Source organism: Melozone crissalis, unplaced genomic scaffold (genome assembly GCF_028551555.1).
Source record: "Melozone crissalis strain CALT ecotype California unplaced genomic scaffold, PUWL_Pcris_2 ptg000005l_1, whole genome shotgun sequence".
NCBI classification, from domain to species: domain Eukaryota; kingdom Metazoa; phylum Chordata; class Aves; order Passeriformes; family Passerellidae; genus Melozone; species Melozone crissalis.
The window spans coordinates 60251549-60277968 of NW_026535783.1; the positions used below are offsets into that span (position 1 = coordinate 60251549).

General features: G+C 42.5%; 1 protein-coding gene across 2 annotated transcripts in view; it reads right to left on the bottom strand.

The window, feature by feature from the left end:
* The window catches only part of PARP8 (poly(ADP-ribose) polymerase family member 8), a 121416-nt gene extending 110400 nt beyond the window's left edge, over window positions 1–11016 (bottom strand). For both annotated transcript variants that reach the window (XM_054281891.1, XM_054281882.1), the window contains exons 1-2: window positions 10634–11016; window positions 9890–9944 (exon numbers count right to left, since the gene is read on the bottom strand). In XM_054281891.1, the coding sequence (XP_054137866.1) occupies window positions 9890–9944; window positions 10634–10724 (146 nt within the window). In that variant the 5' untranslated portion in view covers window positions 10725–11016. The remainder of the gene's footprint in view (window positions 1–9889; window positions 9945–10633) is intronic.
* Between the last annotated feature and the right edge of the window lie 15404 nt (window positions 11017–26420).

The window sequence follows — 26420 nt, forward strand, 5'->3', positions numbered from 1 at the left end:
CATACATTTTAGTGAAGTAATATTTTTTAATTCCTAATCATTGATAATTAAACACAGAAACAGCATAATAAGCAATTATTCATCACAAGAGGGACAAACCACAGCAAGTAAATGATTATGAATGAGATGCAAATTCAGGTACAAAAAGAGCCTGGAGTCTCCCTGTACTTGCCTCCTTCCCATCTATGATTCACAGGGAGAATGCAATTCTTCTAATTCACTGTATCTAGCTAAAACCAAGGAAGTATTAGAATCACTCACAACTCATAATTTAAAAATAGAACACCAAAATGAACAAATAAAATGGAACAGCTAAAACATGGAACTGTAAATGTCCTCAGATTACACAGCAAAATAGTTTAACAAAAACTGAACCGGTAGGGGCTAACCCCCATGTTATTTTACTTAATGCTTTAATCAACACTGAAGTTATCTGTAAAAATTCCATCAACAGTTAAATCTGGCACAGAGAACATGTAGAAAGCAGGACTGCATACCAAAGGCAAAGGTTATGATCCCCATGTTGCCACTTAAACATATCCAACTTCACTATTCTTGTCACCCACTGATAAAATAGTAGTTCTACTTCAGCATGAGCCTACAAAATCCTAGCACTGAAATTTTATGCCAAGTCTAAAAAGCTTTCTCCGACAGAATGGTTAAAAGTCTTCACAGCAAAATAATTCTTTAACATTATACTTTCTTAAAAGAGCAGAATTAGCATGTCCAGTTTTCAGCTGTAACTCTACTACAGCTACAACCATGTATGAAAGAGTTCATGAAAAATTCATAGAACTGCATTAAAACAGTAAACTACTTCATATAAGTCCCTCTCTGTAACAGAAGACTACTGATAGTGCCCATAACTTCTGCTCTACAGTATAAACCAAGTAGGTTTTCCAGAACATTTTAATACCTGAATGTCTTTTTTTTTTGGTCTGAAATACTGTACAATTTTCTTTTCCTATGTTTCCATTGTAGCAAAAATATATATTGAAATGACCAGATTTCACACAGTTTCAATATAGACAAAATCAGTGTGATCTTTTTTGTTTTTTTCACTGAATTGTCCTTGAGAAGAACTCATCAATTCTCTTTCAACTAATGGGTTATACCTACAAGAAGATCTTGAACCATTTCCAGACTCAGCTTAAGAATTGATACTGATTCTGACTGAATGACAGGTAAAGAGGCTTTTCATGTGGCCCAGAAGATTACATTCTTAAAAGATGACTCTGTGAAAACCAGGTTTTCACATGCTAGGGCTAGAAAGACAGAGGAGCACGAGTTTGACAACTGGCCATCTGTCCATGCCCTCAGCAACATCAGCAACCTGGTGAGCATGCAAGAAACTGAGTTTTTTCCATGGATAGATTGCAGCTCTCCAATCCACAAAAGTACACAAAAATGAGAAAACATCTGCAAAGGTGACAGAAAACAGAATTCTGGTCTTCAGAATTTCCCCCACTTATACTAAAAAAAAATCACTGTTCACTATGAGTAGTCAGCACAAAGCCAAATATTCAGCAGTATCACTGTGGACACAAGTGAGCCTCATCACATCAGCAGAACCACTCTAGACTCAGAGCTGTAAATCAGACCAAGAAGTTGACTATCAACAGGTACTTTTATTACAATGGAATTCTTCCTGGTTTCAACACCTTTATCAACTCCAGACCGACAGAAGAGCATCCTAATTATTTTAATATTTTACTCTGTGTGTGAATATTCTGGGGTGAGAATTCCCTATCCAGGATGACTTTTTCAGCATTAAGGAAGAAGAATAAGCAAGAAGGAGTGATTACACACACACACACACAGAGAAAAAATAATTTGCTGAAAAGCAAATGATCTGAAATACTGTGTCTAATCCACAGACTATTTTTTCTACTTGAGAGCAACCAGTGTCTGTCACAAACACCTTTTTGGGTAGAAAGATGACATCTTAATGGTGCAAAGCAATGCTGTCTTCTAGCCTGGCTCTTAATGTGAAAAAATTCTTCTCTGAAAGCTTAAAATGGAACACTTATTTAAAGCAACAAGATTTGAAGATAGGAGCCTGCACAAGATGAAATGCAGAATGCTACACAATCCAAAAGGCATTTATCCTTTAATTACATACTCCTTTCTACAAATGGTATGTGACCATTTTTTGCACTCTGTTTTGGCAAACAGTATATTTCATTATCCAGGTGACATGCCATTGCCCTTTTTATTTCTGATCAATGCCTTGAGGCTGGAAGGAAACATCTGAAGGGTTAGCTAGTTTCTTTGAGCTTCCTCTTTGCCCTTAATTCCTGGCTCCAGACAGGCTCCCACTGAGCATTACAGACCTTTCCCTCAGAACAATTCAGTTCCATCCTAATTGCCAGGATATGCCACCATCTTCTGTGAAGACAGGAGAAGACAAGGCAGGCTCACACAAATCCTCTGTCTTCAAGCAAGCTACAGAAGAAAGGTGCTCAAAGCACTGGACCTAGGCAGTTTTCTGCCTGCTGCCTTGCATGAGCATGTGAAAGACCATGGCTTACTTGGATGCTCTAGCAGTAGGGGAATACAATTTCTGATGCAAAACTCCCAGAGAACTCTGACTTGAGAAAGAAACAACTGCCCCCGTTCCTTACTCAAGGCACTTTGTTGCTCTTCTGCCCATAGAAGTGGGATGGATGCTATCTTGTGTGAACGTGCAGAGGACTGTCAGGGGAAGGAGATGTTAATTCTGTACCTTGCTAGGGCTCTCTTCTTTCAGTAAGACTTTCTAGCTACTGCTACATGGGACAATAGGTTTACTCTTATGAGTCAATCTTGTCATTAAAAAGGAGCTTTTCCTCAGATGAGGCATAATCCATGAAATACCTGTAAAAATCTTCACCCTCCCGTAGCAAGGAGGACATAAATTGTCCTCTTCCATAGGATTTATTTAATGCTGAAACAGAATTATACATTGGACATTTTTTAGATTTACTCACATTTCATCCCTTTCTTAGTTTTAAGTGAACTCTTCCAGCAAGTTTAAATTTACTTTCACTCTAGGTGCTGAAACTATTTTGACTTGGGAGTGGTTTGACTCTGACTCAAATGAGAATTCAGGTTCTACACAGTAAGTAATCCACGGAAAAAAATACGCCAACAGGTATCTTCAGATCTTTATTTATGAGCAATGAAATATATGGGAAATTAGTAGAGACTAACAGGAAAAGGCAGAAATGGCATTAGTCCCAATATAGAGGAAAATGATCTAAATTAATTTTGGCAGAGTGAACTCCGCTTTCAAATTTATTTGTCGTACCACATTAACATTTTAACAGTGACACCCTACAGGTTTATTTTTAGGTACTAATATGTTAAAATATGTGATGAAAGTAGAGAAAGAAGACACTGAAATTGTTTTCTGTAAAGACATTCAAGCACTTTCCCCAACTCTATGCTGGAAAACCATTCAAAAAACATACATCTGTATGGCAAAAACACTTGCAATAAAAATGGTGATGCTTTTACAACGTGCTGAACAACCCATGGTAATACCAAGACTGCTATGTGGTGAGGCAGCTTGACACTTCTGAAAACTAGACCATTAATTTAAATGCCTAAAACCACATTTTTCTCACAGAAAGGAAGGGGTTCACAATTTAAAGCAGTTGTTCTTAGTATCAGTACAGTAGGCAGCTGAAAGAGGGCAGCTTGCTTCACCCAACCTGAACAGGATCTCCACAAGATCATGCTCTCCCTGAAGTATATGTTTATTACATGATGCAGTGATGGGGACAGAGTTAATTTCAGACTTTTTAATAGCAAGGTAAGAAGGAGCTGTCAGACACAAACCCAGCAAAATAAGTCGAGCTCAGTATCACCATGAGTAGAATGGTAGCGGCAATTTTGCTTTTCACAACCTTTTAGCATTGGACTTAATGATGCCCTCTTACTATTGTGTTCTACTAGATCTGTTTCTAGGATGAGTAATTTGTTAAATCACACCTACTGAACTTGCAGCATTTAACAAAAAACTGTCTACAAAAATGTATGGATAGGTTTCACGTACGTACTGCACACAGACAACACTAGAAGTAGTATAAAGTTAGACTGAAGGTATATTAACAGAAGCTGTAGAATAAAAACCACTTGTCTTAGAAAGAGTTTTTAAGCACGAAGTTTTAGTAATGCCTGACCCATGGCTGCTATTTTTGAGTGCCCAAGGCTGTATTCAACATTACTTTATCTAAAGAATCTTTAGTGAAAAAATGCAAATCACAATTCTTGCCATGTTATAGCTAAACTAGATTCCTATCTCATACCACAGACTCCTCTCTCATGGAAACAGTGTAAGAAATGGTGTAGTAATAGCAAAAAATGGTAAGCCATATTTGATAGGAAATTTAAAACTGAAAGATGTAGAAATTTCCAGGTATTCTGAATCAGCAATTAACAGATGGCTAGGTAAAAGCTGTGTATCTAGTTTTCACCCCTCTCTTACTGCAAGAGAATGTAATTACCTACTTAATAACCTGAACACAAAAGTCATACACAGCCATCAGCACCAGGAGGTGAACTGTGCTTGCACCAGCCCTTCCTAGGCTCTGCATAAAGCTCATTACATCTAAACTAAAACCAGTCAGGGCAATGAATTCCATTAAAATAAAGTTCTCACTTTTGTAAGCCATACTTTCATCTTATGTAAGCTACCACTGTTTCCAAAAGGAGCAGTCCAACCTTGCCCTTCCAATCCTGGCACAGCCAGTAAGCACACTGCCATGTAACCAACCTGACAGAGGAGCTGAGCCCAATCCAAAAGACACTGATTTTGGAAAAACAACATGATTTTGGAAATAAAGAAAACCAAACAAACAAATGTGCTTCATTTTGGGATTTTCTGATGGACACAATTTCATGTTCTAGTTTAAAAACTATTTTTCAGTTTTCTCTTTTTTCCTGTATTTTACATAAAATTAGCATCAATATTAAGATATGTATCATTTACCCAAACATGTTTTTCTTTACAACTTTTTGTACCAAAGACTTCAGTGCTATCATTATTACACCAGGATTTCAAAATTATTCACCAAATGGAATCTCTCATGTAGGCAGTTTTATAAATCCACAGAAGAATCAATAGAGCATACCATAAAAGGGGAGAAAAAGGTTATCTGCACCTATTTATTTTCAAGTGGTTTAAACACCTTGTGGACATAATGTGCTAGAACTTCAGATAGTGGTTTCATCTCTAGCTATAAAGTTACAAGCAATTTAGTCACTCTTTCAGTGGAACAGCTCCCTATCTGTGAAATGCTTCACTACTACAGTGAAATGGAAAGTAACTCATCATTTTACATGAGAGCATCTGATTCTACAGTAACTTCCTGAATAAAACACAAAAAGCCAAATATTCAAAATGAAAACCACATAAGATAACAAGCTGTCGTTATTTTAAGCAAAAAATAATTTAAAAAAAAGACCAAAACTTCCTTGCTTTTTCAGAACTGCCGCCGTTACAATCACTGTGCTGAAGTACAGAAGGCAGAATGTAAGCCCACTGCAGGAACAGGAGATGAGTACTTTGCTGGCAAAATGAATCTGCATGTTTAGGGGTTACCTAGTTGCAATATGCTGCAGTATTAGATCTCATTATTAGTTCTCATGCACAACCTTATCGTCATTGTCCTTCACTGCCAATGAGAGTTAAGAACGTATTTGAATGAAGAAGTATTTCAGGACTGATATGATGTCCTTGTTTAGCCTCAGGGAAAAAAAAAAAAGAGCAGGGTGGAAAAAATACTAAAGAGAAAATATCTTTTTTCAGGACAACCAAGCACTGTTTCTATGTAAAGCATGTCAAATGACATATAAACTGAAAACAACTTCAGGGCAGCATGCATTTTTATCTGAAAGATGACAGATCAGCAGATCTGTTCAGTCTGCTTGGTTTCTGGAGGAACAGTGTTTAATACAGGGACAGAAAAAGAACACTAGAGATTCTTTTAAAATGGCGAACTCCACATGTTCACAATTTAATATCTGTTTTAGATCCTGCAGGAAAAAAATACTAATTTTTAAATTTTCTTCTAGATATAGTTATAGGAGAATAAATCTTGCACAGTCACAGCATCTGGCTGAACACCTCTTTTTATAAGAAATCAACCTACTTATTGCTTTCTGACAAGGAAATAAAAACATATAAAATGGATAAACAATCTGCCCTCTACTTAGTGCCCACATTATGCATGGTGACATGCTTTCACTAATAAATTGCTAATTAAAACCTTCCCAAAACAGGTCACATCTCTGCAGTGACAAACAGATCTAATAATTTGGAAGTGTGAACACAGTGCATTAAGGAATACCCTCTAAAAGGATTGTCTGAACTATTACTAATTTACTATGGGATTACAAGTTAAGTCCACATAAGCAATAATAAATGTCCTCTGTATCAGACTTATCTATTTGGATGGATCTGCAGCATGCTTATGTACTACCTTAATATTTCAAAAGTGCAGGAAGAGGCTATTCAATCAATCCAAGCAACAAGGGAAAAATCAGATAAAACCTGAGAAGCTGGTCCCAAGAAAAAAATCTCACACAGATAAACTTAGCAGTTTGAAGGAAAAAAGCACAAATAAATCTTAGGTCCTCATGATAACTGAAATCTTAGGTCCTCATAATAACTGAAATCTTAGGTCCTCAAACAACTGTAGACTGACTTCCATGGACTTACCCTGATGTACTGTTAGTCTAGCTCTGGGTTTATAAATTTAAGACCACTGATAAACAAACATAATGGACACTAGAGGCAACTACAGTATGCTGAGGAAAACCCAGAGAGATATTTAACTTGCTAGTGTCATCACTTGCCAAAGAATCCTGCTTCTCAAACAAACTGCCTTTTTTCAAGGACTTCTGCTCTTCCATGTAACCACCATGGCTAAACCAAGGCCATATTACACACTGACCTAAAAAAAAAAATATTTAAAGGAAACAAAGCATGAAAAATTTAGTTACAGGCATGGCTAATAATAAGTACTAAAATACTTTAATCTTTCTTACACACCACCTCTACTCTTATTCATTCAGACCTTTTCTTGGTTTGAACATCCTTTCAGTGAACATCCACTGCTCTGGGCATTACTCTAATGCCTGTGACTCCTGTGGACTGAAAAAACAAAAGTCATTGGGCTGAGTATCTAAAGCAGGGCCCACTGGCTGATGACCATGATCTGAAAGAGGCTCTATCATTTTGGGACAACTCCTGAGAGCAAGAACCAGAAAATGGTGTTAGGACTCAGGAGGAGCACAGCTGCAGCAGTGTCAGCAAGAAAAAGCTCGTACCCAAAGGCCAAAAAGAAGGTCCTAGGATGACCTTGCACTCTCCTAAACTGTCACCATGTATAAGTCACTGCTGTTGACCCTTACTGGAGACTTGCCCAAATGCTGCACACATTGCAGTAGAGCTGCTGCTGCTCCACAAGAGCCTCCTCTAAGAAGAAATCACTCACACACCTTTGATGTACAAAGCTAAAATTATTTTCTGAACAGCTTTCATTTTACACACTTTATATGTATGAGAGCTTACTGGCGTAAGCTTGCCACTCAGCACACCACTGTACACCAGGAATAACACAGAACAACTTCCTAAATCACAACACAAACAAGGAGGGAACACAGAGAACACAAAACCCTCCCCTAAAAGGACGCTTTCTTAATGTGCTTAAATTGTGAAAGGGAAAGTGGAATTTGAGTGTGCTCTAACTAACAACCCACTTCCACCAATTTCTGTAAGCATTACGATTGCTTCTCAATTCTGTTTGAATCATCGAGGTCTGAGACTGTTTCTCAGTCATCGATTTCCTAAGCAAATGCTGACCCCTGTTTAAATTCAAGGCTGAGGAATGTAAGGCCCTGTTCTGTTTCTCACTGAGCAAGTGCCAACATTTTATTTCAACACTGATAAACCAGTTTGTTTGCTCTCAGTTATGCCCTTAGGCTTTTCACTTTATTCAGCTCAGAAAATGGAAACAATAGACAGGCTTGACTTCCTGTTTTTTTCTATGATCTTTGGTTTAGAGAACAGTCCAAAGCATCTTTCAAATTCAGTCATTTTAGTTAAATGATAAATGGTGTCTCTGTTAAATAGTTTTTACTGCATTGATTTGAGGAATCTACTCCACAGCAGATACTGTAAAGAAAAGCACACATCTTTATTGATGTCAAGAGAACATGCAGGGGTTAGCACCTCCATATGCATGTGTGACTGTGGTTTATTTTACACAGGCTTTTATACTTTTACAATTCTGCCATACCCCCTTTTTTGTTTTCTTATCTGAAAGGTACAGTTTTAAGGGCTGAGATCTTACATAACTTGTGGTTTCATTATCATAGGGTTACAAACATGGCAGATAGTTCCTATCACATTCATCACATTTATCCAACTGATACAATGCTTTGCCATGACAGTGCTTTATGGATTACGTTCTTCTCATTTCTATCTATTAAAACAAAACTTATGAACTTAGGATTTCGCATTTTTCTTGCCTTTCATGAGAATTAACATGCCTCTCCTTCCTTATCACCTTAGCCTACCAGAGCTAGGCCCTGCTTGCAAAAGTGAGCAGCCACACCTTTCAGGTTTTGTGAATTCATACTTATGCTAAAGTGCTTATGTCACGTGAGACCTGTGTTTCAGTATCAATCCTTTCAAAACTGTCTTAAAACCACACCAAAACAAAGCATATATTAAAATACTGAAGGAAAAAGTATACTATGACCAACCTAAAAAAATATTGTTTCTCAGATACTGGGTGAAATATTCTACTTCACTGAAAATGAAAGAAGTTGTCCTTTCCTTTAGTAGGAAGTGGTAGGGTAGTGAGGTGGGAAAACATTTTTCTGAGCAGCCCTGGGAGCCTGGGGACCATCTGGGAGTCTGGTCCTACAGCCAAATCCCAAAGTATGCACAGAGGGAGCATTGATGGCTGTGGGAGTGCTGCCTCCACTGACAGGTTCACTTGCAAAGAATACGAAAGAATGCAGCACTTTAATGTGATGAACCCTGCAAAAGAAAAATAACTGACAAAGGTAGAGAGAAACTGAATTACCTAAAAAAAAAAAGAACCAAAAAATAAAAGCAAAACCTCTTGCTACATCAAATTTTAAAAATCTAGCTAAAAGAGACCAACTTACCATTGACTTTTATTTTAGCACCTTATAACTAACAATCAGAGAAAGCAGAAAAATGTGTTCAAGTTTCTACATATATTTCCTTTTGAAAACTCACAAGTACAACAAATGAATGCTGAAATATATTTTGAAAATATGTACAGGTACAACCCAATTTATGACCACAAGCTGGGATCCACTTAAAAATACTATTTAAACATTCAACACAACATTTTTTTAGCCTTCCAGGTTATACTGACATTTCATGTAATGTCTCGGGAATTTAATTTGGTCAACTGCAGACAGCCTTGCCTCTGCCATGGGACCAAATATGGCTCTCATGCACTGAAGTAAGCTGCTGATGTGAAATTTGGCCTACTTGTCATTACAATCTTAACTTCTCCCAGTTTTTTAACATGAATTAACTTTACGCCATTCATTGATGCCTTTGTAATGTTTCTGTTAGTTCTACATATGGCAGGAATTCTATGTCCCTACATAAATTGAGGAAAAAAACAAAGACAAAAAGCTTCACAGAGCAGGACTCTAAGGAAGGAGCCTTGACGACTAGGATCACCTTTCTCATCACCTCCCTCCACACCTCTTCCTCAGTTTACGTGTGCACGAAGGCTGATGATTTAATCATCCTTTGCAAAAGACAAGGAAACAAAAAAACCCGCCACGTTATCGAACCACTGCATTTTACTGCCACCAGGAAATGGAGTCATTACTGTAAAAAAAGTACCTTTTGGAGCCTCCAATATAGGTGAAGGTAAAGGTGGAGTCTGAGTACCTGAAATCTGAAAGACAAAGAGCTGCTTTATTACAACTTATCTTTATTTCGGCTGAAGTAGCCGAGGCTTTACGGAGCAGCATTCAGCTCCCGACACGGGGGCGGTGGAGAGAGGGAGTCGGGGCGAGCCAGAGGAAAATGCAGATCTCCCCCCAGCCCCTCGCAACAAGTGCCCGGTGCTATGGCAACGGCAGGGAATTCCATTGTCACACACGGCAACAGGCAGCCGACGGCCGGGCTCCTGCGACGGCTCACGGCCGCCGGCACCGCACCGGCCCCGCCGATGCCCGGGGGCCGCTGGCACCGACCGGGCCCCGTGTGCGGCTGGGTGTGCCCCCGGCCCGGGGCCGGGCACCGGGGGCGGCCGCCCGGGAGCAGCCGCGATGCGAAACCGCGCGGGCTGCGCCGGGCTCGGGCTCGCCCCAGCGCTCCGGGGCTGCTGCGTGCGGCCGCCGCTCCGCTCCCCGCCTCGGGATGCCGCCCCCCAGCCCGCCCGCCCCTGCCCGGCCGGCGCCCGGTCTCCTCTGCCCTCATATGCCCTCGGAAGGAGAGGAGGAAGACGGGATCTGAGAGCGTTCCCGCGGCCGGGAACGGCGGCGAAGGGCACGGGCACGGCGGGAGCGCGGTCCGGGGCGGGCGCGGCGGCGGCGACGGGAGCCTCCGCGCCGCCAACCTGGCGCCCGGGGACAAACTCACCTGCAAACAGGCAGTCCTTTTCCGCCTTGCACTTTTGGATCACAACGTCAATATCCTTCTGAATCCTCTCTTGTCTTGAACACATCCCCATGAAATAAATCCCAGGGGAAAAAAATAGCAGCCTTTATTTCCACCCCACCCCACCCCCCGCGCTGCCAGGGTTTTTTTAAGATTCAGCCCGAAAGAAGGAGCCCGGGGCTGACGAGCAGGAGCCTCTCCGGCGGCCCGGTGAGATTCGTTCGGCCGGTTGGAGGACGTTGGAGGCAGTCGGCGGGAGCCGATGTTGTTTGCCCAGATGCGCCCGCCCAGATGTGCCGCCGCTGCCGGCGAATGGCAATTTCCTCACAATGGATCCAGCGGAGGGTGGCGGCGGCGACACGGGATTCCCCCACCCGCCCCCCCACGCCCTCTGGGTTTTTTGGGGTTGGTTGGCTGGTTTGGTCTTTTTTTGGAGGCGAGAGAAAAAGGGAAAAGGAAAAAAAAAAAAAAAAAAAAAAAAAAAAAAGGAGGAAAGAAAAAGAAAAGAGGGCGGGGGGGCCAAGCCGACCCGGCCGCTGCCGCTCACATCCCTGCTGCCCCTCCCGCCAGCAGCGGCGATCGCCGCGCAGCAGCAGCAGCGGCAGCAGCACAGCGCGGAGAGCCGGCGGCGGCACCCGCACTCGGTCCCTGGCGGCGCGGCGGGGCCGGCGCTTGCTGCAGCGACGCCGAGCCGCAGACCCTCCCCTCGCTCCCGGCCCGGCACGTACGGCCCCCGCCGGCTCCCCCGGCGGAGGCGGCGCGGGGGGAGGAAGAGGCGGATGCACAGAGCCGTGTGGGCGCCCCGGGAGGCGGCGGCGGGCGCGATGGTCCCGGCCCTGCCGCCGGCGCTCGCCTCCGCCCGCCGGGCCCCGGGCACAAGCTGCCGCCGCCTCCCGAGCAACGGGGAAATGCCAGGAGGAGTCCCGCGGGCGGCGGGGCGGCTCCCCGGCCGCGCCGGGAGGAAGCGGGCAGCGCCGTGTTGCGCAAGGCCGGCGGCGGCGGCGGGGCGGAGGAGAAGGGCGGGTGCGGACGGCAGGCCCGCTGCTCTCCGTGCCCCCGGCGGGAATGCCGACCCGTGCCGCCCTTCCCGGGAGCGGCCGGGCCGCGCTGCCGGGGCTGCGGCTCTCCCGCCGCCCGCCTCCGCGCTTCTGCCGTGCCGCGGCGGCCGCGCTCCTGGCCCGCCGGCAGCAGGGCAGGGCTGCGCCCCGCCGTGCCCGTGGCCGGCAGGACAGCCCGGCAGCCCCACCTCGGCCCGGTGCCGTGCCCTGCCAGCCTCCCCCTCCGACCTGTCCACGGGTGTGCGTGCCCATGGAAACAGTAAAAGGAGGATCTCTGTGACCACCGCGGTGTTAATTGCGCTCCTCTCCCTTCATTCTTCAGCAAAACTGTCTCGCAGACCTAAGGGCTTCGGGAGAGGGCTCGGGTAGTACAGTCCCTAGCAGTGAGCGCTCATCCCAGGTACAGGCTTGGGGCTCTGGTCCAGAACAAGTAATGACCATAATATAACTTGGAAGGAATCATCAAGTCCGCAAAAACGGGTATTCTTCCACCCCAGTGCAATACATATAATTAATAAAATCAGGTCTGAAAGAAGTAGAAACTAGTTTGATATAAAATTGAAAGAATATTCACAAAATTCCAGTTTTATGTATTCACCCTGCTCTAAACAGCTCCTATGGATTATTCATTCATAGTGGGTGGGGTATTCTTTCTCATTTAGGAAGTCTCTATTAATCTTGTATTATTGATTTCAAACACAGAACACAAGCAGTATTTTATGAAAAATTAACTCCATATTTTTTTCTATCTATAAGAGGAAGTAGAAGGGAGCTTTAAATCCATCACATGATATGACTTCCTGCCTCTTAATAAAAATAATTTATCTTGAAGGGAGACTCCCAGAGGAGTTTTCAGTGTGGAAACTGCACAAGATTGCTTTTCATGTGAGTTTATCCTTGAATAAAACTTGCATACAGTTAGGAATCAATTTTTTTACCATAAAAGCTTATACTTTTTTACTTCTGCTTTGGTAAAGCAGATGGGGCACCAGGCTAATGCTTTTCAGCAGGAGATTTATATGAGGAAGTTTTTCTGGAACCCATGGCAGGAGGTTTGGAGCTAGATGATCTTCAAGGCCCCTTTTAAGCCACACCATTCTATGGTTCTATGATTTTACACAGCAAGACTTTATCAAGACATACAGGAATTGTCACTATAGTCCAAAATACACTATAATATGGTAAGACACTGTCATTCTGTCAAGTGATCCAACATTGGTTAAGAAGTGCTGCTTCTTGAGGTGTCTTTCTAGCTCTTCCATCTAGAATATCAGCAGCCATGTTTGCTGCCTTCCCCTTCATCACAGTTTAAAGACTTAATCAGAATTTGATTAATTCTGATGGGGTTTTGGTCCTGAACCTTGTAGTGAAAGGTCTCTGTTATCCCTCCCAGGTGGATCAGGAAAGGAGAGGTTATTAGCCAGTTGCAGGATATTTATGCTGACAATTCTGCTTAGAGTTTATTCTTACCACAGGGTTCTTCTCAGTGTCATGTCAATTAGCACAATTCTTGACTGCCTTTTTAAGCCTCAGACTCTTTTCATAGGCTTGGTAACAGTGAATTGAAAATTCATCCACGAACTAAAAACACAATTTTCAAGAAAGTTAGTATGTTTGGCCTGACAGCATCAACTAAATTGAACAAGAAGTCTGCAAGTACAGTTATTTATTCTGTTGTTGTTGTTGTTGTTGTTAGTGGCTCTTCAATTCCTATTTTCTTAAGTCAATTTGGCCATTGATTTACCTGATGACTTCAGTAGTTATGGCAGCAATTGCTGACTTCAGTGAGGAAAAGCTTGATCATAGCCTGAGGCCATTCCATTTATTAAAATACTGAAAAGCAGGTGTTGGAAAGTCAAGGTGAATCCATAGAATTGATCCCTAAATTTGTAAAGATTGACAAGATGTTGGCATGCAGGTGCCTTAAGTGTTATGGCAAAGGTGTCTGTATGCATGCTTTGATCCCTCTGCAGGGGATGGTTTTGGCTGGAGCAGAGACACACAGCCATGAAGAAACTTCCTGGAGAGCTTTACAAGTAATTTCATGAGCAATAGAACAGTTGGCCTTGCAAGTAATGGTCATGGCTCAAGTGAATTCAGAATATGGCTTTCCAGTTGCTTTCAGTCTTAAAAACTGGTTCATGTAATTTCTAGTTTTGTCCCAAGTTCAGCTCAGCTCAGTTATATTGTACTGAGCTAATTAAAAAAGAAATACAAATAACTTTTATGTTATTTGGAAACCTGAAAATATTTACAGAGGTGTAAATGAAGTGAAAAGAAATTAAATTAATGGAAGCACGTGATTAGAAATTTATATGACAAGACAGGCCCTAAATGTAACACAGGAAAATAAAAGAGAAGCAACAGAGTGAATGTGTTTCAGTAATGTGTGCAGAGTGACTGAGAGGAAATGCATAGGTCAGACAAATTCTGCTCATAAACGCGTATTGCCTTTTTTAGACTAAGCAGATATCTTCCATTTTATGCCAGAAAATGAACTCCCCTATTAGTAAAGCTGTTAGAAATATTTCAGTAAGCATCAGGACATCCTGTTCTCCCCCCAGCTCTCTTTACATATTTTTCTAAACGTGTTCATGTGACATATAAACCCACACTAGAAGCCTTAAGGAAAACTAAAAAAAAAAAAAACAAACTTGAAAGCTTGCCATTATAGGCAATACATACAACTTAGGGCAGAGGTATTTGGCATCTAATATCTCTAGTGCAGGAGAGCATTCAAAAGGGCAGAGGCTAGAAAAATAATCCAAAACCACAAAATGGCTATTGACACTCCAAAAGAGCAACAAAAATCTTTCTCTGCTTTTGTAGGCTCCAAAGAAAGCTGTAGTACAAACCAAACCAAACCTCTAAGTTTTCTCCAAGGTCCAGGAATATCTGCCAGTCACCAGTAGAGTGAAACTCAGGTGTCCTAAGACAGTGACTACTTCCAGAGGTAGAACATTTAAAGGATCAAAACCATTGCACTCTTAAGGCATAAAACACAGTAAAATGATGGTAATTTCTAAAGCAAGCCATCCATGAGCCAGCGTATGCCCTTGTGGCCAAGAAGGTTGGTGGTGTCCTGGGCTGCATTAGGAAGAGCAGCACCAGCAGGTCCGGGAGGCCATCCTGCCCGCGCTGCTCAGCCCTGGTGAGGCACATCTGCAGAGCTGTGCCCAGTTCTGGGCTCCTCAGGACAAGAAGGACATGGAGCCCGGGCAGCACATCCAGCTCAAGGCTACAAAGTTCCCAAGGGATAACTTTTGAGGACAGGCTGAAGGAGCTGGGCCTGTTCAGCCTCCAGAGGAGACAAGTGAGAGGAGACCTCATCAATGTCAGTGACTGCAGGGAGGGGTCAGAGCAGGGACCGGGCTCTGCTCGGCAGTTCCAAGCAGTAGGACAAGAGGCAATGGGCAGAAACTGATGGCCAGGAAGTTCCACCTGAACATGAGGAAGAACTGCTTTCTGATTTCCCAGAGAGGTTGTGAAGTCTCCCTCACTGGAGATGTTAAAAATCCATCTGGGTGCAATCCTGTATCATGCGGTCTAGGATGGCCCTGCTTGGGCAGGGAGGACCAGATGACTTGCTATGAGCCCTTCCAGCCTGACCCATGCTCTGGTTCTGTGGTTAGCCTGAAAACACAACACTGAGGTGTGAGAGATGTAGGAGCAACACTTACCCGTTCACGCTGTTACGGATATGAACGAGGCCAAACTTTCTCCAGAGAAAGAGGTTCTCGTTTATTAAAATAGCTACAAGGAACCGAGTGCCCAGGATAAGCCCAGGCACCCACACAGCGAGCCAAAAACGAAAACAGTGCGCTCACCCCAAGTGCACTGGGTTCTCCCAAACAACAAGTACCCCAAAATAAGAAGAACCCCGACCCAAATGAACTCCCCACGTTTATAGGCCCCCCCGGGTCCAGGATTGGTGCATTTTGGATCCTCGTGATGATTGGTCCATTTCCAGGCTTCTCATTGGTCTTTACCGCCGTTCATTCTGGACCAATCGTTTCTGCAGGGCTTCGAATGATTGGTCAGATGTTTCATCCAATCTCTCTTCGACCTTGCCTTGCCCCATCAGACTCCTGTTTCACCAAACCCTGGACCCTTCTAGCACATTCTAATAAGCCCCTCCCCTTTAACATAATACAAATAATAGAACATAATAATTACAATATAATTGAACTATATCCTATTTTAAATTAACTTAACTTTTACCTATAACAACTCCCCCCTCTAAAACTTTGATCGGGCTTTAGCCCGCATCAATCTCTTGACAGTTATTCAATTACTCTCTTGACCAGTCTTTTAATCAGTTTGTTAACATGTTTCCTCTTCACTCATGTATAGTTGTCTCAATGTCTGGTAAATCTGTTTCATAAGCCACATGAATTACTTCTCCTTTAATTGATTTCCTTTCTGATCCATTTTTCTTTCATAGGGCATTCCTCCAACAAGTTCTGTTTAAAAATTCCCTATATTTTTGAATTGCCAATACACTCTGCCGCCCTCTTTGCAGTTATGTCTGCTAAGTTGTTCCCTTTTATTTCTCTAGTATCGCCTTTTTGATGTCCCTTTATATGTACCACTGCAATTTCTTTTGGTCTTTTCAAGGCTTCTAACACTGCCTTTATGAGGCCTTCATGAATTAGGGTTTTTCCCTTTGAGTTGACAAATCCTCTTTCTGCCCAGATCTTCCCAAAAGTATGTACTACCCCATAGGTATATTTAGAGTCAGTGAATATGGTACCACTTATTTGGTCAAGCCATTTTAGCCCTTTTAATAATGCATATAGTTCACAGCATTGTGCACACCAACTATTGGGAAGCTTTCCTTTTTCTATGACTGTCATCGTATGTCCATTTACAATAGCATACCCTGATACTCGCTTACCATCTACCACCCGTGATGAACCATCTATAAACAGCATATCTCCTTCAGGCAAAGGTAGTTCTAATAAATCTTCTCTAACTTTTAGCTGCAAATCTATGGTTTCAAGGCAGTGATGTTCCAATTCTTCTTTTGGTTCTCCATATAAAAATTGTGCAGAATTTTGGATCCTTGTTGTTGTCAATTCTATATTTTCACTTTTGTTTAATATCAATTCATATTTTAAAAGTCTGCTATCTGAAATCCATTGGCAGGCTTTCTTACTTAGTATACTTTTTATATCATGGGGAGTATACACCTTGATCTTGTTTCCTAGTGTTAACTTGTAACCTTCCTTCACAAGAGTCACAGTTCCAGCCACTGCCTGGAGACAAGTGGGCCAGCCTCTAACTACCAGATCCAGCAACTTGGAGAGATAAGCAATGGGTTTTCGCACCCCACACCATTCTTGTACAATAACTCCATAAGCTATTCCTTCTTCTACATTGACGAATAGTTCAAACAGTCTATTTAAATCTGGCAAACTTAGCACTGGAGCATTTGCCAATTTTTCTTTTAGGTCTTCTAACTTTTTCTCATCATTTTCATCCCAACTTATGGGCTCATTTTCAACTAATTTATCATATAGAAACTTAACTAATTTTGTGTGTCCATCTATCCATAATTTACAATACCCAATTAATCCTAGAAATTTTCTCACATCTGGTTTTGTTTTTGGTGCCGGCAATGATAGTATTCCCTGAATTCGGTCGGCATCTAATCTCTTATATCCTTTCCCAATTATATGGCCTAGATACTTTACTTCTGGTTCTACAAATTGTAACTTTCTTTTAGATACTTTTAACCCCTTTCCCCCTAGGAAGTTCAGTAAATTAACAGTTGTTGTTTGTACCTCTTCTTTCTGTTCCCCAGAAATTAATAGATCATCTACATACTGTAGGATTTGAGATCCTTCTTCAGGTATAAACTGTTTCATTAGTTCTTCTAGAGTTTGGCCAAATAGGTTTGGTGACTCTGTGAATCCCTGAGGCAACCGTGTCCATTGTAATTGTTGTTTTCTCCCGGTTTTCTCATCTTCCCATTCAAACGCAAACCATTTTCTACTTTCTTTCTCAAGTGGACAGGACCAAAAAGCATCTTTTAAATCTATAACACTAAACCATGCATGTCTTGATGGTACTTTGCTCAATAAATTATAGGGGTTGGCTACTACTGGATATCGAGTAACAGTTTGCTTAATTACTTCTCGTAAATCTTGGACTAATCAATATGTACCATCGGGTTTCTTTATGGGTAATATTGGGGTGTTATGTGGAGACATGCATGGTTCTAAAATTCCTTCTTTAATTAAGTCTTTAATCACAGGTGTTAATCCCCGTTTCCCTTCTACAGAAATTGGATATTGTTTAACTCTTATTGGGGGAATGTCAGGTTTCATTTTGATTTCTATGGGTGGAATTTCCAACAGTCCATGACCCCCTCCTTCTGCCCACACTCTCGGATCTATCTCTCTCTCATCTTCTTCTTTTAAAACCATCATTTTCACTACCATACATTTACCTTCAGGGACTACCCCTATTCTTAACTGCAATTGTAAATCCCGGCCTAAGAGGTTAGAGTCTAATTCAGGCATATACAGCAGGACAGCACAGCCTTCCCTGAAACTTCCTTTTATAGGTACTTCTTCAATCATGGGTACTTCAAAAGGGTTATTCTCAGCACCTTTAACTTTACAGGTTTGTTTACTTAATTTGCATCCCTTGGGAATCTTTGAAATACTTGAACGATCTGCTCCAGTATCCACTAAAAATTCCATTTCCTCGCTCTGAGGGCCTATTTCTAGGTTTACCAGGGGCTCCTTTTGATGTCCAATATCATCCCTCAGAGCGTAGAGCCCCTGACACCCCCAGTCCTCTCCTTCCAGCCTTCTCCCTAAGGTGTCTTGTTCCTGAGAAATAGCCTCATCCATCTTTCTTTTTCTACAGAAATTTCTGGTATGTCCTTTCTTACCACAATAAAAGCACATGACTTCTGCCCAAGGTGGTCTTTTTTCGGGCCAAGGGGACTTATTATCTCTGTCTGGCTCATACCTTCTACTTGGCTGATCTTTAAACCCACTTATTCTTGGACCTGTGTACTCGCTTTTTCCATCATCTGGTGACTCTCTATTCCCAAATCTAGCACTCTCTCTAGCCACTGCTACCATAATTTTTGCTTTTGTCTTGCTCTTCTCCTCATCCCTCCTTAGATATACTTTTTGTGCCTCTCTTAATAACTCGTTCATTCCTCTTTCATGCCAATCATCTAACTTGTCCAATTTCCTTCGTATATCCACCCAGGCCTTAGTTACAAATTGAATTTTAACTAAAGCTTGTCCTTCTGGACTATCTGGATCCACACTTGAGTACAACTGAAAGTTTCGTTTTAATCTTTCTAACCAGGCGCTTGGTGATTCATCTCGCTCCTGGTGACTATCAAATGCCAATGTTGCATTATTTGTTCTTGGGACTGCCTCTCTTATCCCTCTTACAATTAGTGTCCTATATTGTCTCATGCTTGCTCTTCCCTCTTCCTGGTTTGGATCCCAATTAGGTGGGTTAACAGGCATTTTATCTTCTCTAGGACCTCCTCTATTTTCTCTTTCCCAAATCCTCATACCTGCAGTACGAATCATTTGTATTTCTTCGGAAGAGAACAGTATATCTAGGATAGAATTTAATTCCTCCCACGTAAAGATGTTAGGCCCTAAAAATTGGTCTAATTGTTGGGAGATGCCTATTGGGTCTTCTAATAAAGTCTTAATTTCTTTCTTAAAATTTCTAACTTCAGAAGCGGTTAATGGGGCATTCACAAAACTAATACCACCTCTGCCCCCCCCCATAGGCACTTCTCTCAGAGGAAACAACTTTTCAGTTCTCCCACATTCACCTTGAATTTTCTTTGCTTGGAATCTTGTATTATACTGATGGCTTGCTACAAGCTCATCTGGTTCAATTAATTTCTTTTCCTCTATATCTTTACAACAACAGGCCTTTTTCACTCCCTGACCTTTTGTTTGCAAACTTTCCTCCTGCTTGTGACTCTCAGTATGTTGGGGTACAGGGGATAAATAAAAAGGAATGTTTTGTGATATTCCAGGAATAAGAATAGGGGAAGAGGTACTTTGGGTTATGGGCTGAAATATGGGGGAAAAATAAAAAGGAGTATTTTGGAAAGTTTTGGGAGCCAAGATTTGGGTATGGACACTCTGAGTGGTACTAGAGACCAGTGTCTGGGTACTTGAGGAACTGGAGGGAATCTGCAAAACTGAAGGAGTACTAGAATGGGCAGGTTCTGGTATATTTGGGAAAGGAGATGATACAGAAGAGGGGATGCTGGGAGCAGGACAACTTGAATTAGAAGGTTGAGGTGATTTTAAAACTCCTGTGGGAGTAGATACTGAAATTGCATCCACCTCGTGAGATGGTACTGAGGGGTACAAGGTTGGAGGGGGAGGAGGAAGGTGGTCTATAGGAGGAGTTGGTTGAGGAGGTAACGGGAGGTCATCTAAGGGATCAGAAGGGGGAGGTGGAGGAAGATGGTCTAAAGGATCCCACCTCCGTTCTGGTAGCTTAGTTTCTTCTTTTTCTTTTTCTCTGGATATTTTATATAATTTTATTTCCTCTTCCTGTTTGTCCCTTTCTAACCAACATTTAGCATATCTAACCTCTTCATCACAAGGTTCTATTCTGGTATTGACATATCTAATTAATGCTATACATAGCCATCTTTCTTTTGTCCCGTACCAGGGCCAATAAATAGGTCCTTCAGCAATACTCTCTTTAGGCCATATTTCTGTACAGTATCTTATCATTTTTCTCTTATCTAGATCCTTCATTCCCTCATTAGTATCCCAATTTATTAAAAGTTCACCTAAAGGACTACTAGGAGGTATTTTCTTAAAAACATCTTTCCCTTTTCTCTTCCTGCTGGCACTTTTCCCAGCACACTGTCCCATCTTTAACTAGCAATTGGTATCCAAATATAATTTTTTTTTTTCAATTAGGGATTTGTATTAGTTACAAATGAGGAAGAGAAAATAAATATTAATTATTGTGAAAAATGTAATAATAATGGTTACTTAAAAAAAAAAAAAAGTTCCTTATCATAAGAGACAAGACACTTTTAAGAAATATTTGATGCGGGAAATGAAATAAATATGGCGGCTTTAGTGGGAAACAAAACAAAAAGGTGGCCCAAAGAAATATTTAGTGTGGGAAACAAAATAAATATGGTGGTTTAACAAGGATTTTAGAATAATAATGTTAATTCAAATGAACACTTATAACCTAAGAAGAAATATAATATCTATTATTTTAGTGGGGAAACTAAACAATAGTGATGGCTATTTAAAGAAATTAAACAACTTACAACCACCTGCTCAACTAAATATAAAATAGATGCAGCAAGCTACTTACTCTACACAAGTGGCCTCTGCACACCACACTCAACCACGTACAAATTGGCTTCAATGAGCCACTTACTCAAAATGCCACTTCACACCACACACAAAAATCAAAATGGCCACTTCTCGGCCTACTGTATAGAAAACTCAAAATGGCCGCTTCTCGGCCCGCCTCACAACAAACTCAAAATGGCCGCTTCTCGGCCCGCCTCACAGCAAACTCAAAAATTCCTAAGGAATGGTCGAAGGACTTTTGGCCTGCCCTCACCTCCGAACCTCATTCCTTAGGGGCCCCGACTCTTAACATACAAACAAAAAAAAAGAAAAGAATTCTCCCTAACGTGAGCCGGTTCTAACGTCCCCCTCAGCCCTAGTGACTGAAAGGGCCCTTCCACAGCCGGTGGCCCACCTCCCCCCTGCGGGTCACCGTCCCTGTGAAGTATTTTTCAGCCACCCCTACGACCCCCTTTAGCTGGGATCCTAGCTCAGGGTGAGCCTACTTCCCCTCTATGACCCCCCTTCCACTGGGGTCCTAGTTCGAGGGGACCCTACTCCCCTTGGGTTGGGCACCCTCCCCTTCCCCGGCCTCAGAAAAGGGGCACTCCCCTACACGGTGGCCACTTTATTCAGTGGTCTCCGTATAGGAGTATTTTCTCCCACACCCAACGTCCTAGTTCCTCAGAGAGTAGACTCCCCCGGTCTGTCCCTGAGGAACAGCCGTCCAGGTGGTTTGAGCTAGTGGTCGGAGCTCTACCCCTCACTGGGCAAGTCCGCCCCACTAACCCCCCTCGGGTACCCCTATGACCCCCCCAATGGGATCCTAGTTCAGGGTACCGAGTGTGTCCCCCTCTATGAGCCCCCCCCCAATGGGATCCTAGTTGAAGGGGTACAACTCGGGCCAATGGCTCAAACCACCCCTAGGAGCCTCCAATCACTGGAGGAACGGGAGCCTGAGCGGGTAAGGGCGGCTATAGGTGGGTACTCCCCGTCTCCCCTACTCCTGGGAGTCCATAGGGGTACAGACACTCCACAACAACACTCGCTTCCCTCCGTTACTGGGAGGACTGCACTCACTTCTGGGGTCTGTACTCACAGCCCCCGTCTCATTCACTCACACGCATTTCGCACCCCCTATTGCCTTCAACCCCACTCACGTTGCTCTGAGGCAACGTGAGCCCCGCTCCCTCTCGGAGGGCTCTCACCTTTTGGGTCGCTGTGTTCCTTGCAGCCTCGGGTATAGGCGCAAACCCTTCTGCAGTCCAACGTAGTCCAGTCTCTGGCAGCCAAAAAGGTGGCTAGACGCGTCTCCCAGGTCCTTGGCTACCCCGGACTGTTTCGGGGCGTGGCCTATCCCGGATGATTCCCCAAAAAAGATGTTACGGATATGAACGAGGCCAAACTTTCTCCAGAGAAAGAGGTTCTCGTTTATTAAAATAGCTACAAGGAACCGAGTGCCCAGGATAAGCCCAGGCACCCACACAGCGAGCCAAAAACGAAAACAGTGCGCTCACCCCAAGTGCACTGGGTTCTCCCAAACAACAAGTACCCCAAAATAAGAAGAACCTCGACCCAAACGAACTCCCCACGTTTATAGGCCCCCCCGGGTCCAGGATTGGTGCATTTTGGATCCTCGTGATGATTGGTCCATTTCCAGGCTTCTCATTGGTCTTTACCGCCGTTCATTCTGGACCAATCGTTTCTGCAGGGCTTCGAATGATTGGTCAGATGTTTCATCCAATCTCTCTTCGACCTTGCCTTGCCCCATCAGACTCCTGTTTCACCAAACCCTGGACCCTTCTAGCACATTCTAATAAGCCCCTCCCCTTTAACATAATACAAATAATAGAACATAATAATTACAATATAATTGAACTATATCCTATTTTAAATTAACTTAACTTTTACCTATAACAACGCTAACAGAGAAGTGACACATGGCATAAAAACATCTTTGGTATAATTTTCACTAGCCACCCATTATTACCAACTACATTCTACTATTCTGATGTAATAGATGTGATGATGTAATAATACTCAGAGTTTATGTAATTTTCTTTAAGCCTGTATGAGTTTTAAGGGAGATATGAAGACAGCTGTGCTTAATACCATTACTGTTGTCCATCCAAGTAGTCAATGGCACTCTATGTATATACAATCCTTAGTGATGTTTTCCTGGTGAAGCTATATATATATTGACTTCTTTGGGTCATCACTGCAAGTCTGTGATTACTTGGCTTAAAACACACCAACACAGTGAACTTAACAGGATTTCAGACTGAATTTCACTGTAAGTAAAGCATCTTTACTGAGTTTTGGAGTGAGCTAGCACTGATCCATTGGTAAAAGTAATTTCCTTTAAAGAAAAAAGTTAAAATGTAATTAATAACATGACCTAAAGTATTGGTTTAATTCTTAATAAAAACTCAAATATTTTTGATTTTAAAAAGTAATGTCTTCAATTACAATATGAAACAATAGTTTTTTTATATATATATATATATCAGCTGTCCAGCCCTCAGTAATCTCACTCTTGCGCCAAGAACGGCACAGGAGCAGGCGGGAGGCAGTGTTGTAGAAAGAGCAAAGAAGGCTTTATTCAAGAGAACCACACGGTTTGTTTAGTGATAGGATACATTCTATTTGATTAGCTAACTAACAAAAACATCTTCCTCATACACCATCCTTGAAAAGAACAGAGAGACTAAGTAGAAAAACACCACCTGCAGATTGTTTATACTTAACAAGTTATCATGTCCTTACAATTCCCTAAAAATTCTCACAAGCCGCTGTGAGAAGCGCTTGCCGTTTCTCTCTCTCTGTCCCATGGCATCCACACAGTAAGTTTTGAGGAATTATTTTAAGCTATCTCATAGCTTATGGAGTAAAAACTCTCACATTACTTTTTTTAAATTTTAATAGTGGGGGGGGGGGGGGAATCATTGAAGTGATAGAAGACTTGAAATAAACACGGCCAGGAGGCTTCTTCTCCTTTTTAATGCCTTTATTAAAAGTCATCAGCTCAGGATTGGGCGGCCCGACGGGTCTGCAGCGTCCCGTCGTCTCTCCCCGGGCGACTCAGAGGAGGAGGATATGCACAGCTCTGTCCACTAGGGCCAGAGCTGGGGGATCCAGTCCTCGTGGGAGCCTTTGGGGCATGGTAGTCCCCGACAGGTCTTCCTGCTTTTGCCGGCTGTCTTAGCAGGCCCTCATCTCCAGGGACTACTCCCTTGGTCAGGGCGAGAGGCTCCGAAGGTGTTCCACATCTCTGCAGGCTCAGCACTTGGCTCCTCACGTCCAGACATCACTCCAGTCTCTCAACTCTTATTTGGCTCGTTGTTTTTGGGGTTTTCTCCGTGGGTTTGGAGTCAGGGGTTTGGAGTCGGGGGTCCCACAAAGAATGCTGGTCTTGGAGTCACTTTGCATAACCCCTCCCCTCTAGGTCTTTTCTCCTCACTGTTTGGGAAGGTCCCCACCCTTCACTGTCTCAGAGAAGGGCCATTACCTCGCCTTAGCCAAGGCTTTTACTAATACAAAAACAACCATTAACGACAATGACCTGTAATTACCATAACACAGGCAGCAGCCCAGCAGTAGTGGTAACTTTTTTCTCACAGAAAAAAATCAACTGAATTTTTGTTCATAACAGTCCCCCCTCTTTTTCTTTGATCGAGCTTAAATTTTAAGCTCGCATCAACTTACAATTTTGTTTGTTTTGAATCTACTATAAATCTCTTGTGCACTTTGGTAATCATGGTTACTTAACCTTGTTACTTTCCTTGGTTTCTTCAGGTTGGTCTGCACGGCAAGTACTATTTTACTAAAACAGATAAATAAGCATAGTAAAAAGAGCAATCCTCCAAATACACACACAGCGAGAAAAACTTTTTCCCATACATCTTTTCTGAAAATCTTCAGGTTCTCCCACCCACTGGGATCAAGTGTAGGAGTTTGATCTTGACTATTTACACATGCTAATCTTTTTATTTCATTTGAAATGTTCCTAATAGATGAATTCTTTATTTTTAATACTGCCTGGAGCCGGATTACTTTGTTTAAAATAGATATTGGGATCCGAACTTGGCTTTTACAATTTTGGATTTTCTCCATTTCTATTTCACTTTGCCTGTTTTGTTTAATTTCTCCCAAATCATTATATATAGGAACTCCCAAACTTGATCCAGTTTCTTTGGGTAATAAGAAAATTGGTTTTATCACTCTAGCAATGCAGTTGCCAGACGAGATCAAACCTAGGGGTTTAGAGCTCCCCTGAAATGTGTTCCAAAAGGGGTTTATCTCTTTTCCAGTACACTCATATAAATACTTGTAACAAACAATTTTTCTTACCATTTTCACCATTTCTTTGCTTTTTACTAGATCTGCTGAGCTTGTTTCAGCAGCATCACATTCAAAGCACAACCAGGCTTCCCCTATAGGGCACTCTCCTAGGAGTGGCTGCCTAAAAGTGGCAGTATTGTATGCTATCCAATACACTCTCTTATTTTTCTGATAAAGGACCAATTGGGAGAGGTTAACACAATCAGGGTTAGAACTGATTTGGACTCTCGACAAGGAGCTCACTTCCTCCTCATAGAGGGATTGGTAGCACTCACTGCACAGCTCTCCTGGGCTTCCCAGAGCACCACCAGCCATCAGAGCCATCAGTACTACCCTTCCCAAGAGTCTGGTATGGGTCATCTTGCACAGCCTGCCCACCCAGCTTTGCCTCTTGGGGAATTTTACTGAGGAAAAGCTTCCAAGCCCTTTAGAGTCCCTTCTACCCGCTTCTCTGGTTAAACCTCTCTTGGTCTGTTCCCTAGCAATTTTGGTTTCCCCCAGGGGAGTGCTCTGTAGAGGATTAACCTGGAGTCTTTAGAATTAAATTGGGGAACTTAACCAGAATTACTTATTTACAGTCTTAAACTTTTTACCAACATAGTTTACACAGAACAGTCTTGAAACATTTTAAGCAATGTTAGAACTCTTGATACCAATTTTTTCCACACAGTTCAGTCTTTTTGACTCTTCCTTCTGAGAGTCAACTTTAAATCCTTTGGTCCTTTTATCACAGTATACTCAGGTGATTTAGCTTGTGAAGCAGATGAATCCTTATCCAGTGCCCGGAGTTGAGTAGTGTGGACTCTGGCCTAATGCCAGAGGGAAAAACTGGGAGTCTGGCCCAATGCCAGAAGGAGAATGGGGTGCAGTCCGGTCCAATGCCAGATGCAGTCCGGTCCAATGCCAGAATGCCAGAGGGAAAAAAACTGGTGTTGAATCCTGGTCCAATGCCAGGAGGTGAGAGTGATGTGAGTCCAACCTTTTTCTTTCGGTCTGCACAGTCGAATTAGTAATGAAGAGTACCTGAAACGGACTTTC